Source organism: Neomonachus schauinslandi, chromosome 13 (assembly GCF_002201575.2).
Source record: "Neomonachus schauinslandi chromosome 13, ASM220157v2, whole genome shotgun sequence".
Classification (NCBI taxonomy): Eukaryota; Metazoa; Chordata; class Mammalia; order Carnivora; family Phocidae; genus Neomonachus; species Neomonachus schauinslandi.
In genome coordinates, this window is record NC_058415.1 from 12,069,333 (window position 1) to 12,086,762 (window position 17,430).

At 45.7% G+C, this 17,430-nt stretch overlaps 1 protein-coding gene across 1 annotated transcript in view; it reads right to left on the reverse strand.

Annotated features, from left to right (window-relative positions):
- APBA1 (amyloid beta precursor protein binding family A member 1) overlaps positions 1-17,430 on the reverse strand; it is a 76,008-nt gene that overhangs the window by 25,311 nt on the left and 33,267 nt on the right. Inside the window, exons 3-6 of the mRNA XM_021694416.1 lie at positions 14,085-14,124; positions 10,588-10,733; positions 1,243-1,275; positions 140-226 (exon numbers count right to left, since the gene is read on the reverse strand). Coding sequence (XP_021550091.1) covers positions 140-226; positions 1,243-1,275; positions 10,588-10,733; positions 14,085-14,124 — 306 coding nt within the window. The remainder of the gene's footprint in view (positions 1-139; positions 227-1,242; positions 1,276-10,587; positions 10,734-14,084; positions 14,125-17,430) is intronic.

The following is a 17,430-nucleotide window of genomic DNA, read 5'->3' on the forward strand; positions in this document are numbered from 1 at the left end:
AGGCACGGCAGACGTAATCTCCCAGCATGTTTGGAAGCCGGCGGCTGAGAACAGCGGCTCTCGGGACACGGGCACGGACTCCGAGCTGCCATGCTGGGCTGGGCACGTCACCCCTGGGACAGGGGGCAGGCCAGCATACCTGTGTGTCGGCGTTCAGTACTTTGATTCTCTGGGTAGAAATGAAGAGATCCACCTCGGTCATTGGCTGAGATTCACCTTCAGGAGCCTGAGAAGAAAAATGCACAGCAAGGGAAAGCTTAACGCCTTACCCCGACTCAAGTACAGAGCAGGGGTAGCTCACACACACAGGTACTGAGACACAGTCACCAGAACGGCAGCGCGGACTCCAGATTTAGACGGTCAGAGCTGAAGGGACCACAGAGGATGGACTCACGGACGAACGTCAGCATTGCCAGCTCACAGGGAAAAATGCCACATCCCCTCTGCGTCTCCCTCTACGGAAGCAGTAACTCACTGCTGATTTGACTCTCCGAGCAATGATCATGAATGCCCTTTCAGCAAGGCTTTTGGAGCCCAACAGGCTGAAGAATAAGGGCAACTGACCCATAACCCAAGACCGTGGAAAAGTCACTTAGAGTCTGCCCGTGGCCAAGTGATGGGGGACGACGTTTGTAGCAGGTGCAAACGACGTCATTTGGATGCGGTTCTGGTAAGAGGGTCTTCATGTTCATACACCACCACAGCAACACAGAAGCAGTCCCCACTCCTGAAGCCATCCCATTAAGAAGGAACCCCAAATGCCTCAACACCCCATGGGCAGCCATAAGCACCTAGAAGCTCCATAACCAAAAAAGCGCCTCCGTCTGGTTCATTTAGGGTTTAACTCCGCTCAGGGTGGTTATTAGTGAGTTTTCTTTTTTGCATCCAGCAATCTGACAAAATCCACAAGTCAAACATGACTGTAATTGAACAGACCGAAGTCCCTGCCACATTAATGCTCCTCAATGGTGGGAACTTTCACGCTACCGCAGGATTCATTTAGCATCTCCAATCTGCACCCTGTTGTTTCTCTGATGTGAAATGACTAATGAGCAACAGAAAACAGCCACTTTAGGCAACTAAGTTTTGAGAAACGTTGGCTAATGGGGCGGTTCAAAAAGAAATCTGAACAAAAACTTGCTGGATGCAGAAAACAAAAACACAAAATAATAAAAAGGCAAAACATAAATAAACGAAAAGAACAGGCATAACACCAAGCTGATGAAGTTGTTTGTACTGCACCTTCTTTCTGCTTTTGGCTAATTTCTGGGCCATCTGCTTAGCATGGAACAAACAGAGACAGGAGAACAGTTAGAAAAGAATTTTCAAAGTCGAAAGGGCATCGACAAACTAATATCAAGAGTGGCATAGAGCATTTCTGCGTGAGGAGGACAGACTTTAAAAAAATCCTACTCTACAATTTCCTAACTCAAAATTCAGTAGGTGGCAGGGGCCATAGGAAGAAGGAAATGTTAACAGCAATGGATGCTTTCAAAAAACCAAGTTGGTTCTGTTGATTTTCTTGTATGCCTGTTTGCTATTTCATTGATTTCCATCTACATCTTAATTTCCTTCTACTTTCTTTGGGTTAAATTTGATTTTTTTTTTCTAGCTTCCTGAGATGAAAATTTAAATTACAGATTTTTAAACTTTTTTCCCCTGATATATTTATTTAAAGCTGTGAATCTCCCTCCAAGTACCGCATTAGCTGTATCCCACAAATTTCGATATGTCACAATTATCGCTTCAAAATGTCTAATTTCCGGTGATTTTTCCTTTCAACTTTGGATTATTTAGAATTGTGTTAATTTTATTACATTGGGGGATTTTCCAGTTATCTTTTTGTTACTGATTTCTGAATTAATTCCACTGTGGTCAGAGAACATACCCTGATTCCAAACCTTGTGAACTGTGCTAAGTCTTAGCCCTATGGCTCAGAACATGACGGACTGTGGTGAATGTCTGGTGGACTTCAAAAGATGCTTTCTTCAGTTGTTGGGAACAGTGTTCTATCAATTGTCAACGAGGTCAATTATGTTGGTTAAGGGTACTATTCAAATCTTCTATGTACTTGATTTTTTTGTCTGCTTGTTCTAAAATTTACTAAGAGGGGTGTGTTAAAATCTCCAACGGTTACTGTGGATTTGTCTGTATCTCCTTTTGGCTGTGCCAATCTTTGCTTTATCTATTTTTTATCTATGGTATAAGGTACATATGTACTTAAGGTGCTTATGTCTCCCTGTTGAATTGATCTTTTTATTTTTCTTCATCTTTAGTAATTCTTGCTTTAAATCTGTGTAATGTTAATATGGCCTATTCCTAATTAGAAACAGATGTAATATTCCCCTCTTTGCTCATAAGCAGCTAACATAGTTGATTAAAAAAAAGAGAGACTGCAGCCAATTGTCTAAAACTGAATCCTGGCTCTGTCACCCACTAATTGTGTGACTTGGCGCAAGCTGCTACCTGTCTCAGTGCCTCAGTTTCCTCATCTGTAAAATGAGGATAAACACAGGGCTCTTCTCAGGATAAAATAAATATATGCAAAGCTCTTAGAACAGTGCCTGGTGCATCATGAACACGACATTTGTGTTTGTTGTTACAGGATTATAATTTACGTAAGTCAGAATACAATTTCTTGGCTTACGGTAAGGCTTGCTAGACACACACAGATCTTGTACGACTAATGGTGAGTCAATGGCCAAACCACGAACACTGTTGTAGTGATGGGGGTGGGTGGAAGATCATCTGCTCTCTCACACTCCTTGGTACTCACCTGTGGAAAAGCCCTTTTGCTCCCAGCAGCACACCTCTATTTCATTAATAAGTCAAATGTGTTGTCTGTTCTACCTCACTGTGGAGAAACTGGATGAGTCAGCGATCCAAACACCACGTACTTAATCTCTGGTATAGCCAGGAAACTAGGGCAGCCCTGTCCCCACACAGCCACCCCAGAGCTCTTCCTGGTGGTCATGAATCCATGGTGAACAGTCTGCTCTGGAAGGGTCAGGAGGCAGCAAGTGCAAGGGGTATCCTAACTGCTGCGTGTGATGGTGGAAATGTGTCTGCGTCTGAAGAGTGGCTCCATGCCGATGCTCCACCATACCACGCAGATTCCTATGTGGAATCCAAGAGTCCTGCGGGGGGTGTTCTCATCTGCATCAGCTCTAATCCTCACGATAAATGACTGCTGTAAGATCCTACTGTGTGTGTGTGTGTGTTTTCTACCACCTCCCCTGAAATCCCCTGCCAGGAATGTAAGAATTTCTACTATTTTTGATACCAAAACCTACCAGCTATTGGTCAAAATTCTTCACTCTAAGGAACAGGGATCTGAAAGGGTCCTCTCAAAGGAAAATAAGGCCACTACAAAGGAATGACCAAATTCTCTTTTTTTACTGGAATGGGTGATGAGGAAAGAATTCAAAAGACAAACTGAGTTTCATGAAGGGCATTCTGAAGTAATTTTTATGGAGTTAAAAGTATTTTACGCAAAGTACTACCATCTTTTCAACCACACAGGATATTCAGGTGCCCTGAAACAAATTATAATTTAAAATTTACACATGACATTGGTAGGGGGTCGGATCCGGAATGAGAAATTGTGGTAGCAGACAAGCCCAGGAGAAACGTAAGCCAGCATGGGTCATAAAGCAAGGAATGACACCATCCAATTAAGTCCTCGTGTTTCGTGGGATTGATTGGGGCTTGCCCCCCAGGAAGCTGCGGTGCGAAGGACACAGACTGTGGCACTGTTGTCCACCCACTCACTCTGCAACGTGTACTGAGCCTTTACTGTTAATCCTCTCTAGGTTAGTCATGCGAGGGAACTTCTTGACGATTCTAGCTTTCCCTTCCCCAGCTGACATTTACTGAGCCCTTGCTCTGAGCCAGCATCCTTCTAAGTTGTTCACGTGTAGAGCAATTCGAAAGCTTACAGAAACCCTGTGAGGTAGGCACTACAGTATTCTCCTCTTGCAGAAGTGGAAACTGAGGCACAGAGAGACTAATTAACTTGCTCAAGGTCATACAGCTGTTAAGAGGCAGAATAGAGATTCAAACCCGGAAGTCTCACCCCAGACCAGCAGTTGTGCAACTTAGGCAAGTTTCTCTTCTATAAACTTCTCAGTTTGTCTGTAAATAGGGTTAGTAATGCCTGCCTCACAGGATTCCCCACCCCCTCCATTTTGAGGAGTAAATGAGTTCATGAAGTTCACATGAGTTTACATGAAGAACCTGCTGTAAGTGTTCATATCCTCTTTACTAATCACAGACTTCTCCGAGTCAGATGGAAAATCATGTGGCTTACGCCAAGGTTCAATGATAGAGATTTTAATTTTACAATTAAGTCCTGATTTTTGACATTTTCAAGAAAACCTCTCCATAAAAGAGAAAAATCTGATCTTTTGGGACAAGCTAGTAAAGACAAATATGAGAATGTCTGATAATGAATGCTCCTTACACAAATGCATAGACCGAAAAACATCCAACAGCATTTGTGAGCTCCTCACATGAGCTTCACAAATGTGGGAGGAATGGAGACACATAAGCCACACTCTGCGTGGACACGAAGCAGTTTCCGTGGCTCAGTTGGGGCTCAGCGGGTGAGCCCGTCTTCTGGCCGAAGAGCAGAAAATGCAGCGGGCGTGAGGGTGGAATGGAGCCTGGGGATGTAGTGGAGAGAAAGGAAGACAAGGGGTCTAGCTGCCCTGGCTTCAGGTTTGGTTCTCTAGGTAGGGTTAAGGCATGGTTCCCACGCTGCAGGTGGAGTGGGGTGCGTCTACCTACGGGGCTGTAGATCCTGCCATCAGGTTGGGCAGAAGTTCCTCTCAAAACGTGCTCCTGAGAATCTTACCATTAAGACTCTCGGAGGTATCCCACAGTGATAATGTACTCCGTGTTCACATAATGATGGGGGTTTCTGGTTAAACCAAGTGAATTAGATCTCCTTAGTACAGACTTCTCAAAATCTTTAATAGGAAAACATATATGGCAAACATCCAAAAAAGAGCGATATTTTGCAGTGTTTCTTGAGCTAATGCGCCAACAGAACCTTGTCAGTGGGAAGCACTCAGCTTGACTGGAATGCCCCAGGGCAGTTGGAGAGAAGATACCTCATAAGCCTGGGATGGTCCACCCTTCCCCAAATTGTAGTGCACATGAGAACCTCCTGGAGGGCTTATGAAAACACAGATTCCTCGGCCCTTACCCCGCCATGAGTTTCTGACTGGGGTGGGCCTGAGAATCTGCATTTCTAGGAAGTTCCCTGGTGGTGGGCCTGAGAATCTGCATTTCTAGGAAGTTCCCTTCCCTAGGAAGGTCCCATTTTGAGAACCACCTCTTGAATGCATTCCTTAGTTGGATGGGGGCTTCCTAAAAGGATATTATTTCTTCTCAAAAATGATGAACAACAAAGGCAGGAAGGGTACAATAGGGAGGGTCCAAAGATGAAAAAAAAAAAACTTAAGAAAAATGGCAGATGTCTTCTAATTCTGTTACTGCATTTAGATCCACCTTATTTATATTTTTATAGATGGAAAAAACTTTTAACTTCAGATTCCTCAGCCTGCCTTTTGTTATTGTTACTTAAACACCCTTCTTGGCTCCCTTCCAGGCTGCACCTTTCTCAAGGTCAAGGACTGGGTCTTGGGTGGTTTTTTTAATTTCCTGAGATGCCTACCATAAGGGTCTGCAGAGAAACACTTTGCTTTCAGAACCAAATCCCTTTGTTTTCTTTTCATATTAAGTAGAAAATTTATGGCCAAACCACAACTCCAAATTCTCTCCCCATTTGGCAAATAAATCCATAAATCTTTTAAATTAAGAAAATATTAATTCTTCAAACTCCAAGTGTAAATCCAATAAGCACCCCAATCGACCAAGGAAAGAGAAATTAAAGACGGTTTTGAAAGCCAAGCTTCAGGTTTGGTTTTTGCTCAGAGATAAAAGCATCGCAAACGGCTATGTCTACACGGGACTCCAGGTTGGGGAAGGGCTCAGCCGCATCCACAGGGTCAAACCAACCATGTAGGCAGAGGTAAGAAAGAAGGGTAAGACGGGGACCCCCGCGGGGAACTGGGGAAGAAGGAGGAATCAGAAACAGGAGAACACCCTTCTTTGTTCAGACGAGAGTACCAAGGCGGAAATTACTAATCACTTTGGGCTGAGGATAATGCTGAACGGATTTCCAAATCAATCCAACAAGCTTTTCTTCTTCCCTCCCCTCCTGGACAGACACTGTAAAATCGGTTGCTTCCTTCCTCTCTGCATTTTTAGAGAGGTGGCCTAGAAGAACTCATTTCTGAAAGGTCAGCCTCTCTTTAGGAAAAAAGCGTGGCACCACCTCCGTTAGAGAAAGGGGTCTCCCAGGCACGTGCGGGCACCATAGCGCATGCGCCGGGGAGACCGTCCTGAACGATCGGGATACATGCTCCAGCCCCCCTGGCACCCTCTGCAGGAGCTGAAATGTCGGTGCACATCCCGACACTGACTTTCTAGGGGGTGCAGAAAATAAACCGTGGGTCTGAGCACAGTCTCCACCTAGAGTTTGAAAAAGCGTCAGGCTGTGTGTAAAGTCAAGCAATCTGACAGGCCTTTAAATGGATGGAAAATGAACAGGAGGCAGGAAATATTTGATGACAGGCAGCAGTTCCTTCAGATGCACAGGAGCACGTTGCAAAATGATACTTACAAATGAAATGCAACCTGTTTAACTTTACCACTCCATAATGAATTCCTCACACTACCATAATTTGCTGTAAAAATAAATATATGTTTTCCAGATGCCTACTCTGCTCTGTGCAGGTCTAAAATGGATTAATCAGACAGCCTCATCTTGCTTGTTCTGATCAACAACACCATCTAACTTTTTTGTTCAGATCAACTGTGGATCCCCATCCTCTGAAGCTTCAAAGTAAACTTTCTGGTTTCCCATCAGGGAAGCTGGGCTTTAGGAAGGGAAAAGCGTGCTCTCAGACCTCACTGTGGAACTGAGAAGCTGTAATTCACAGCACACTTGGTCCTGGGTGGGTCTGGTGCTGGGTGGCGGAGCCTACCCCGAGCATGGCTTTCTGTTCCAGGGATGTGCCTGATCCCTTCCTCAGGGTCACACGGTACCGGATACATGTCACAGAGCAGTGGAAAGACAAACTATCCGTGGGAGTCAAGGGCTACCACAAGGTGCCCAGAATGAAACCCGGACCTGAACACATTTGAAACCTTGATGGACAGAAGCTCGGAGAGCTCATCTCAAAGCCTCGGAGGGCTTTGGAGCTCCTTTGGGGGCGGACTGCTGCTTTGTGCTGGGGGAATCACCTGAATGGGCTCCGGCAATGTTTCCTGACAGGGGCAGAGGGGTGCTCTGGCCTTCTGTGGGAGTTAAATCTGCATCCTGTGCCCCAGCCTGGACATTACAGGGTATCAAGCATTTCTGGTTCTGGCCCACTACTGCTAGTAAAAATGCCCTCCAGACACTGTGGCACCCCAAAGTGCCCCCGACCTGTTTCCTAAAGCCCCTTCTGGAGGTGGTGGTCCCCATCTGTCAGAAAACCACTGAGTGAGGCATGCCAGGTCCTTGCACTCCTGCTGATGCTGGGGAAGTGAGCAGCACCATAAGCCTGTGTCCAGAGGTGAAGCTGCTTCCTGGTGTTGCTGCCTCGGCATCCATTTTGTTTGGTCCAGCGGCCTGCAGCGACCTTACACGGACACTAGCCCCTCAGGCAAGTGCATGCCCTGGATAACACCCCACTGAGTCACAGGCAAATGTCAGCTCTTGATATAAATTCCCGACAGCCCTTGTAATAAACAGTCCGCCTCATCTCTAGGGCCTTCCCCTTGTGCTCCCCTTAGATAACACCCCCGTGGAGCTTACCAAAACCTTGCTCTTTTTGGTATGAACTGGCCAATTCAAACCCAGGAACCGCAAAGTATTCCACTCACAGACCCTCATAAAGGCAGGTGCCCCAGGTTCTGTCTCACCTTCTGCCTGCACTCACTTGGCCTTGACCCCCAGCCTGTGGCCCCCTTGAGGCATGCTGGCTCCTTCCTGAGGACCTGTGAGTAATAAACGTTTCTATTTCCATTTCCCTTGTGCTCTTTGGCTCAACTACCGGGCACCACGGGGCTCTGCTAAACAAATATTAATTTAACAAAATCCTAACATGCTCTGTTTGGTAACTGTGGGACATCAGGAGTCAGAATTACGTCCCTACAGACTTTGTTTTTAAAAGTTATTCGCCTGAAAAGTACAGTGCCTGAAAAGTAACTTGCTCTCTCATACAGATCTGTGTGTTGTTTTGAATGCTGCACCTGGGACATCCTCAATTCAGGAAGACTTTGGGGAGATCTAGAGGTATTCATGCCACCTCTTTAGGATAAGGGGAGACCGTTAGAAGGAATTAGGCCAAGACTGGATGGGCAGCTCAACGGGAACCTGATGTTCCACTGGTAACATTAACAAGTCTGAAAGACCCAGAAGGTACGAAGGTCAGTTTGATACGGTAGCATGGGGTCGTCCTGCTGGGAGCCACACATCTCTGTGGGTAGGGGTGGGGCTTCCCTCGAGAGAAGTGGACCTTCCCACTGTCAGTCATGCTGGCGGAGGCTAATTTTGGGAGAAGACACAGCCTCCGCAGCAGTGGGCCCTGTGGTGGGAGGGTCTCTGAGGCACAGATAAGGTTCACAGATTCTGGACGAAGTGGTGGAGTGGGTCCTGGAAAACCCGAAGAAGCGGGCGGGCCCCCGTGAGCAATCGTGACATTGGCCTGTTGTGCAGCTGTGAGCTGCTCTCTGGTTTAGACATCCTCGTTCCCAAAACGCCCGCAGCGGGAGCAGCATCGGACGCTGCAGCGAGGCCTTGCTGTACTACGGAATAAGTCGGGGGAGAACTGGTGCTGAATTCAGGAGAGAAGTGCCTCTTCCAGGAGCCAGCGACTCATGGCCCTGGAAGCCACGGACGGCAGTTCGTTGAGGACGCAATGACAGGGGACCGGGGACACTCCAACAGCACCCCGGGGACCTGCACCACGAGCGGGCAGCAGGGGGCTCGGTCATCACAGTGAGGGCCTCTTGCTTCCATTCCCAGCACGTGAATAACACGGGGGTCAGCATGGGCAAAAGGGCGAGAAACACCGCCTCTGAGCTACACGACCTCTGTGCCTCTTTGCTCCCTGGTCCCGTCAGTCTGCCCGCGGGGGGCCCCCCGCACTCCTGGGCACCCACCATCTTACCCCCTTCCCTCCTGCTCGGGTCCACCCTGCACATTCGCTGCCTTGATGCATTTCTGCTGGTGCTGCGGAGCAGAGGGGAAGGATCTATTTCCCCTCCCTCCCGAGACCGTGAACAGCCTTGCACACTTAGGTGCTTAAGAAATACTTTTTCCCGGATGAGGACCCTAAGTTACTGCCTTGCACTCGTGCTTCTTCCTCTTTGCACACGACCACGCAAACACCAGGAGGGGACCAGGGAATGTGTACACAAGACCATAGGGAAAAGGGAATGGCTCCCTGAGGACGAATGTGATTTTGACCAGCTGAAGCTGGATACAACCAAGTCTGGTGAGTCCTAACCTGTTCCAACTTGCCTGAAATACCTGGTTCTGGGTTTTTCGGTGGTGCTGTGGCCCCAGCCTGGCTGCCCAGTGGTTCCAAGTGCTGGTGGCATTTTAATGGCAGGGGATGTGTCCCTGGAGCCCTGCGTCCGTCCAGGATTCCAGGTGGTCCTGGCATTGTGGTGGAGATTCTAGAGCTCTGCATTTCCATGGGGTCAAGCTAGCTCTGGCTGGCTCAAGCTAGCAGTGAATGGTTTAAACCAGATGAAAGCAATTCTTGGATCAAACAGGCTTGCTCCTTTTTAAATCACGATAAAACAGGGGCGCCTGGATGGCTCAGTTGGTTAAGCGACTGCCTTTGGCTCAGGTCATGATCCTGGAGTCCCAGGATCGAGTCCCACATCGGGCTCCCTGCTCAGTGGAGAGTCTGCTTCTCCCTCTGACCCTACCCCGTCTCATGCTCTATTTCATTCTCTCTCTCAAATAAATAAATAAAATCTTTAAAAAGAAAAATCACGATAAAACAGATTCCAACAGGTTAGGACTGGCTCAAACTAGTTTGAACTGTGGTAGCCTGGCACTGACTCATTCTGGTTAGATTTGATCCAGTGGTTTGTGGTGCCTGAAGCAAACCAGTTCAATCTAGCTTGAGCAGGATCAGCTGGTTCAAAAGCACAAGACCGAGCCTCACCCACGCGGTCCTGCGAGGGTTCAAGTCACTGATCACTATGTCCGCGGAAATACAGGGATAAAGCTCTCACACTGGAGATGTAATGCTCGAAATGACATCCTTCCTCATCATATCAGCTTTCCAAAGCTTATGTTCATATGTGCTTTTTCTCAACACTGGCCATTAGGAACACCCCAAACATACAGTACTGATACATAAGGACTCTGGCACACTTTTTTTCTGTTTAGAACTGTTGGCAGGTGCACAGTCCCGATCCACGCTCCCCTAAACTCGGCACTAGATGCATGAGGTATGGGGAGACCAGTGTGGACGGCTCGGGCCCCTGCATCCACCCCTTGCAGCCCCTCACCTTGATCCTGCTCACGGCTTCCTGGGCCTGCATCATGCGCACGTTTTTGGAGGGGGTTTTGTCCGACAGCAGCTGGGTGGAACCAAGGTAATTGGCAGCAAAAATGATCCCATCGATCAAGTCCTCAGGGTCACAGGGTCCAGGAACTGTAATACACAGAGCCGCGGCGGTGAGTGAAGCCACCCTGGGGTGTGCCCCTAACAGAGCCCCCCGACCGTGCAGCTCCTTCCCCTCCCCCTGCCGGACACCCTGCCAAGTCTGAGGCGTCTCCCCGCGTCTGCCTTCACTCACCCCTTGTTTTCAAAGGGAAGGAACAATTTCCTCCTAATCCACGTCACCCAGGCCGTTTACTGTGAGAAGTGATTGTTTATTTAAATATGAAACATGCAATCAGGGACAAGGGATGTTGTTTCTCCTGTTAGACTGTGAGCTCTTGGGAGACAAAAACCATGTCATGTTCCTCTTTGGCACTCACGTCCAATCCATGTCCGTCACCCAGTGGATATCAAATAAATGGGTGCCAGACATGTGGCTAGGGGAGCAGCGAGGCTGTTTTATTAGAAAACCCCATATTGTAACAGTTCCTTCACCTGCCATCATCCACCTCTCTCTCTTCCCATTGTAGCCATAATGGGGAAAACAAACTTTATAAATCAAGAAAAGGGGTATTTTCCTCAGAATGTCTGGATTCCTATAATGACCTCTGACCCCAATTCTGCAAGGCAGATGACATTACCCCAAAGCCGGAGTCTCCTGCTGCCGACCTTGCGGACTTACAGGCTCTCATGTTCCCGGCTGGCATCCACACACAGATCAATTCCAAGGAATTTTCTGTTCTCACTGACTGGCCTTTGAAATCAAACCTTAGGTTTAAAATATTTAAAATGGGGGCATCTGATTCTAACTGTAATCATCTGTAAACCCTACTTGAAATTAAAACATGTCTAGGACTAATACATAACTTTATAACACATGCACCAAGAAAGGCTTTTAATTCTACAATGAAAACATATGTATTTTCTTTGGCTTGAATGCCATATTTGGGGAGATTAAAATATACATTTTAACCTACTGTTCAAACCTCAGGCTCTTAAATTAGATAATTGGAAATGGAAACAATTTGCTTTTTCCTTTTGGAAAGCTAATCTGAAATGATTTTTATTTTTATCCCCCAACATCGAGCTCATCTTGAGCTTAACCAGCTGCTTCCCGTGATAAGCTACTTATCAGGGTACAATCTTAAAATAATCCGATCATTTCTCTAAAGGCAAGGCGGTGGTTGAAACAAAGAAATTAACAGTGTTTTAGGAAAGGTCTTCACAAAGCATCTGTGTAGTAAATAAATAAGGAAACCTGTTATTTGCCTTTTTCTAGATCTTTCCGAGAAAGGCTTCTGGACAGTGAGTGGTAGGCAGCCAACCTGCCTCCACTATGGGCCAGTTATTCACCTTCTCGACAGTCACATGCTTCCCGTCCTGAAACTTTCCTAGATGTGAGAAGGATTCAGGGTATTTCCAACAGATAGGTTTAGTTGTAGAGCAGGGAAGTGCTTCTAGCCAAAATAATACATGGACAGGTTTGCACCCACATTACACTTTGTAAAAAGTAAAAGATTATCAGTCTCCTATCATAAATTCCTGTGATGGGTTTAAGTGTTATTTAAACATACCATTTTTGCCCAACCAGGCATTGAGAAAAAAGATCTCGTCTGGGATAGTAACTTTTAAAAACCTTCCATTTATTTTGTGAAAATAATGCATGTTCAAAGAAAAATAAGAATTAACAACATACTTCTCTATGGGACTTCCAGTATTGTATACTCATCTCTGAGTTGGCTCTATCCCCTGAAAGTTTCTCTCTTCAACCGTAGTAAGTGTGGACATGCACAGAGGTGTAAGAGCAATCCAAATAATATTTAAATGATTTGTATAAATGTCAACCAGCCGAGAGACAGAAATATTGGACCTGAATACACTATACATTTGAGCTACGATCTTATGCCATTTATCCTCCGGGGAAACTAATCATAATCAAACATCACTGCCACCAGATCACACCTGGGGGGAAAAAAAGCCTTAAGTCCATAACTTCATTTTGGTGTATTTTTTAAAAGTTAAAAAATTTAACATTATAATGGCCCTAAGTCGAAGAACCGCAGGTTTCATTTTGGCCTCTTAGAACGTGTTTCCTTTCAGGGAGGTCTCTGCGTTGCTCTGTGGGTGAACAAGCACACACATGTCATTGTCAGACTCACATGAATGCTGAGCCTGGTGGAACGACTATGAAGAATGGAGTTTCCAAACTCTCGGGAACTCCCCAAGGAGTACTCGTGGAATTCTGGAGTCTTGCAAAAATGGTGCAAGTAATTTACAGGTCACTCAAGAAAGAGACCTGAGTAACTGAACCAAACCTATGAGGCTGACCTAAGCTTCAGGACTGCGGGGTCAGGGAGGTGTGCGAATCCTGGTGATTCATTCTCAGGCGATGGGGATGCACCGACTGTTCATGCACAGGATCCAAGGGCCAGACAGAGCCTCCAAGTGGTGTCAGGGTATTCTCTCATCTCCAGAAAACCCTCTTTCAAGGAAATGACAATCTACCCTACCCGAAAAAGCATCTGTGATCCTCTCTGGCAGAGGATCAGTGGCACCTCTAGCTAAAGAGGGCCTTTGTGTGGGTGAAGAATAGGCACTCCATTTGTATGGCCTGAGCTCAAGCTGGAGTGCCTAGCGTGGGCCAAGTTCTGGCCCCACTAGATCTCCTGACTGGGTGCCCTTGAACAGTGAATAACCTGCACAACCATACGTGGCTGCCCTGCACAGAATACCCTTTACCTGGAGAGCTGTGGCATCAGACTGCCAGTTCACAGCCTGGCTCTGATACTCGCTAATCGCCATCTTGGGAAAGTTACCCACCTCGCCTTGAGTAAGAATGCCTCAGTTCTCTCCTGCATAACATGGGGGTAGTAAGCCCACTTCACAAAACAGAGGTGAGGATTCAATCAGTTATTATATGGAAAGTGTGCATCTGGCACAGAGTAAAAGCTTGATAAATGTTATTATGCTTAACTCATCTAAGCAAGAGATGGGAATGACTGGTAAGGTCTTTCCCCCGCCCTAAATTAAGAGGACGAAAATGTCTCCCTTAAAGTTCATTCCCACTCGTCCTTGACGGATGTTAAGAGATGTCCTGGAGCGGAGATAAGGAATCTTGAGTTCAGATGTCCTATGACTGTCTCTAAGGTGGAAACAGCCCAAAGCCTCCCTGCAAGCTCAGGTCCTCATGGACAGAATCAGCAAAGGTCGGGGGAGGATCTCTGACAGGCTCACGACTATTGTTCTTTTAGTCTAAGATTCTAAGGCTGTTAAGACTGTGAGTGAGTGACTTCGTGGCCTTTCTTCCCCACTAGGATCTTATAGCCCAGTGCTTCAAATACCCAAAATGCTAGGAGATTCATGCATGACTCAATATTCAATTACTTTCTTTTCAGCTCTTACCTTCAACGTAGGTGGGGAATGAAGCCAAGCTTTTTCTTGACTGTAATCAAGACGAAGAGGTTTCAAAAAGGGCAAAGCATGATGAAAAATGCATTAACACAACTTTATCCATGCAACATGAAAAACAGATTGCCAGTGACAGATATTAACCAGGTGTCAAACATTTTTGGATACGGAAAGAAAAGCGTGAATAAACATACACATTTCTTATTAAAGGTTACCCAAAGCCCAGAACATCTATTCATATTTTAGATAATCTGAAAACCTTACATTCCACAGAGAGGTCCATCAGGTTAAAAAAATATCCCACAGACCAAAGTCCATAATCAATTCAAAGCAATACAAAGGGCTGAATTTGTATTCTTAAGAATCTGGGTTTCTAAGTGAAAAACTGCTGGATTAGTAAAAGCACCAAAAATGTGATTATATGTTGAAATCTGGATTCCCTGGGAGAATTTTATTTCCCTTGAGGTCTCTTCTTCAGTAATCTCTCACTATGCTAAAAATGTTTGCTAGTTTTCCTCTCCTCCTTTCACCTCTTACTGGTTTAAAAATTCCATTATGTAAGTAATTATTATGTGTTACCTTAAAATAAGAACACAGTAAACACAGGAGTGAACTGAAAACCCTGGGATTTCTTATACTAAGACCTCATAGCAAGGGTCAGTCTTCCAACAGCATCGTTGGACGTGGGTATGATCAGCTAGAGGCCTTCTAGAACCTGACCGGATGGCGGTTTAAATGCTCTCAGAGAAACAACACTTACCATTTGGTTCCTTCCATAAGTGAATAGCCTAGAAATAACTCTGAGTGGCATAAGAGTAGGAAATTCATTCCTGCTTTATCCAGTCACAGATTCTGAGGTGGATATATCTGGGGCAGGGTGATGTGAGCATTGCAGGGGAGTAAGAGCTAATGCCAAAGACAAGAGTCCTTCAACTGAGCAAAAAGGAAGGTTTGCATGACCAAGGGTTATCCTCAGAAAGCCTAAAGATACTCATTGCTAAGAATCTAGCCAGTACTGGGGTGCCTGGGTGGCTCAGTTGGTTAAAGCGTCTGCCTTTGGCTCGGGTCACAACCCCAGGGTCCTGAGATCGAGCCCCATGTCAGGATCCCTGCTGAGCGGGAAGCCTGCTTCTCTCTCTGCCTCTCTCCCCTGCTTGTTCTCTAATAAATGAATAAATATTAAAAAGAGCCTAGCAAGTATTAAGTTGTCATTTAAATATGTACCTTTTAGGGAAAGAGTATCTAATACAGCACAGCTGCTCAACAGGTTGACCTAGGTTGATGGTAAACTCTGGGGTGCCTGGCGGCTGGGAGAGTTAGGGCCTAAAAGAGGGCTGGGACATCATGGGAACAGCTCTATCTCATAGTACTGTGTACAGTGCTCTTCACGTGGAAGATGGAGACAACAAAGGGAGGACTAACCATTTACTCCTTGCACAACATTCTAAAAATAGTAGCATTAACCATTACATATAAAAGGAACCAGAGGCAAAGACACCCAGGTTTAAGAATCGCACTCAGTTCAGGACAATGACAAGAATTTAACACTAAACACACAATATACCACGCAAGGCAACCTGGCAGGAAACCTGCCAGGATGTGCTCGCTGGGATGCAACGGTTCGTTACACCAAGGATGGTGGGTTTCTCATTTCAGAAAGGATTACCTTTAAGGAAACAAAAGACACAAGTCCACTGGGAATGAAAGATCACTGGCTGCTAATGCATTTACAGAAAAATGCACACCAAGCTAAGCTATGTGCACAGGAGGAAAGAGAACTCCAATTTCCACAGCACTTTACATTAGTTTTACTTTCCAAGTGAGAAGACAGGCCCAGGTGAGTGCCAATAGCCGGGTCTAATTCTGCTTAAAAACAAACAAAAATCCATAACTTCATGGTATGCAGATGGAAACTAGTTTCTTCATAAAGACCAAAGACTTTAAAATTATTATTCCCCACACCTCCCTTGGCCTTGTCCTCAGCAGCGAGGGGTCTGGGGTAGTGAGGGTTTATTTTGTTTCGTCAAAATGGGTTAGCCTCCAGGTACATCCAAGAAGCCAATTCAGATTTTCTTGGGCTATTAGGACACTTTTCTGAATGCTAATGTCAAGGACAGTCCTGAGATTTTAGCAGAAGCTACAAAAGAATTACTTTATCTATAGTTCTAAAAGATGCCGTTTTATTTAGAGCCACAACGGAGGGCATTTGGTACATTTACTTATTCTCTATTCATAAGCTCATGACTGGCTTTCTTTAGTCTCTGGGGTAGTAAGTCTTTTAAAAAAAGAGTTTTAAGAAATGAAAGAATCTCTAATTATTGCACACAAAGAGGATTTTCATCATTATTTCTAAGCATATGCAGAAACATGTGCCAAGTCCTGTAGGAACGGAGAAACTAACAAATTTGCCTTGCTTATTTTATCTGATGAATAATCAAACGCTGAATATTCGGATGTCTGATTAGCCCTTTGTTTTCTCACATGTGGACAGAGATGAACATCAGTTGATCCTTAACATTCAAGAATTAATAAAGCCACATTCAAGAAGATGAAAGGCCAAAATCTTTGGGATTTTCCAGGAGGTCAGACTGAACCATGTGCAGAGCCTGGAGGTCTGACAATTGGAATAAAGACATACAAGTTAGCTCGTCTATGCAGCATGTGTGTGGCCTGGGGCACTTTTCACCTGGTGTTAAGAGCCTGGGCCCACACGAGCTCTGGTTTCAAATCCTGGCCTAACCACTTGTGGGCCCTGGACCTCAGGCAAGTTACTGAACCTCTCGGCTTCCTCAACAAAAAATGAGGACAGTGATTCCTACCTTACAGAATTATTTTAAGGATTAAATGAGATACTACCTGTGATTTGCTTGGACTGATGCCTGAACGCTGTAAATGCTCAAGAAATGGTAACTCTCATTGCTGTTATTATCACTGTAGCTTTAATTCCTTTCTTCTTGCTTTTGGTTCTCACCGATCCCTGTACTATGAATAAAGTATAAGGCAAAGGTGCGGGATCTGTGGTCAGCAGAAAGTGACCTTGCTACTCCTCCTGTTCCCGTGACCTAGGGTCTGAGGACAAGACCAGAGGAGGACAAAGTATATGTCAAATTTAAATTTAATGTTGGTGTGGGCGCCTGGGTGGCTCAGTCGTTAAGCATCTGCCTTCGGCTCAGGTCATGATCCCAGGGTCCTGGGATCGAGTCCCACATCGGGCTCCCTGCTCGGCGGGAAGCCTGCTTCTCCCTCTCCCACTCCCCCTGCTTGTGTTCCTGTTCTCGCTATCTCTCTGTCAAATAAATAAATAAAATCTTTAAAAAAATATTTAATGTTGGTGTCATCT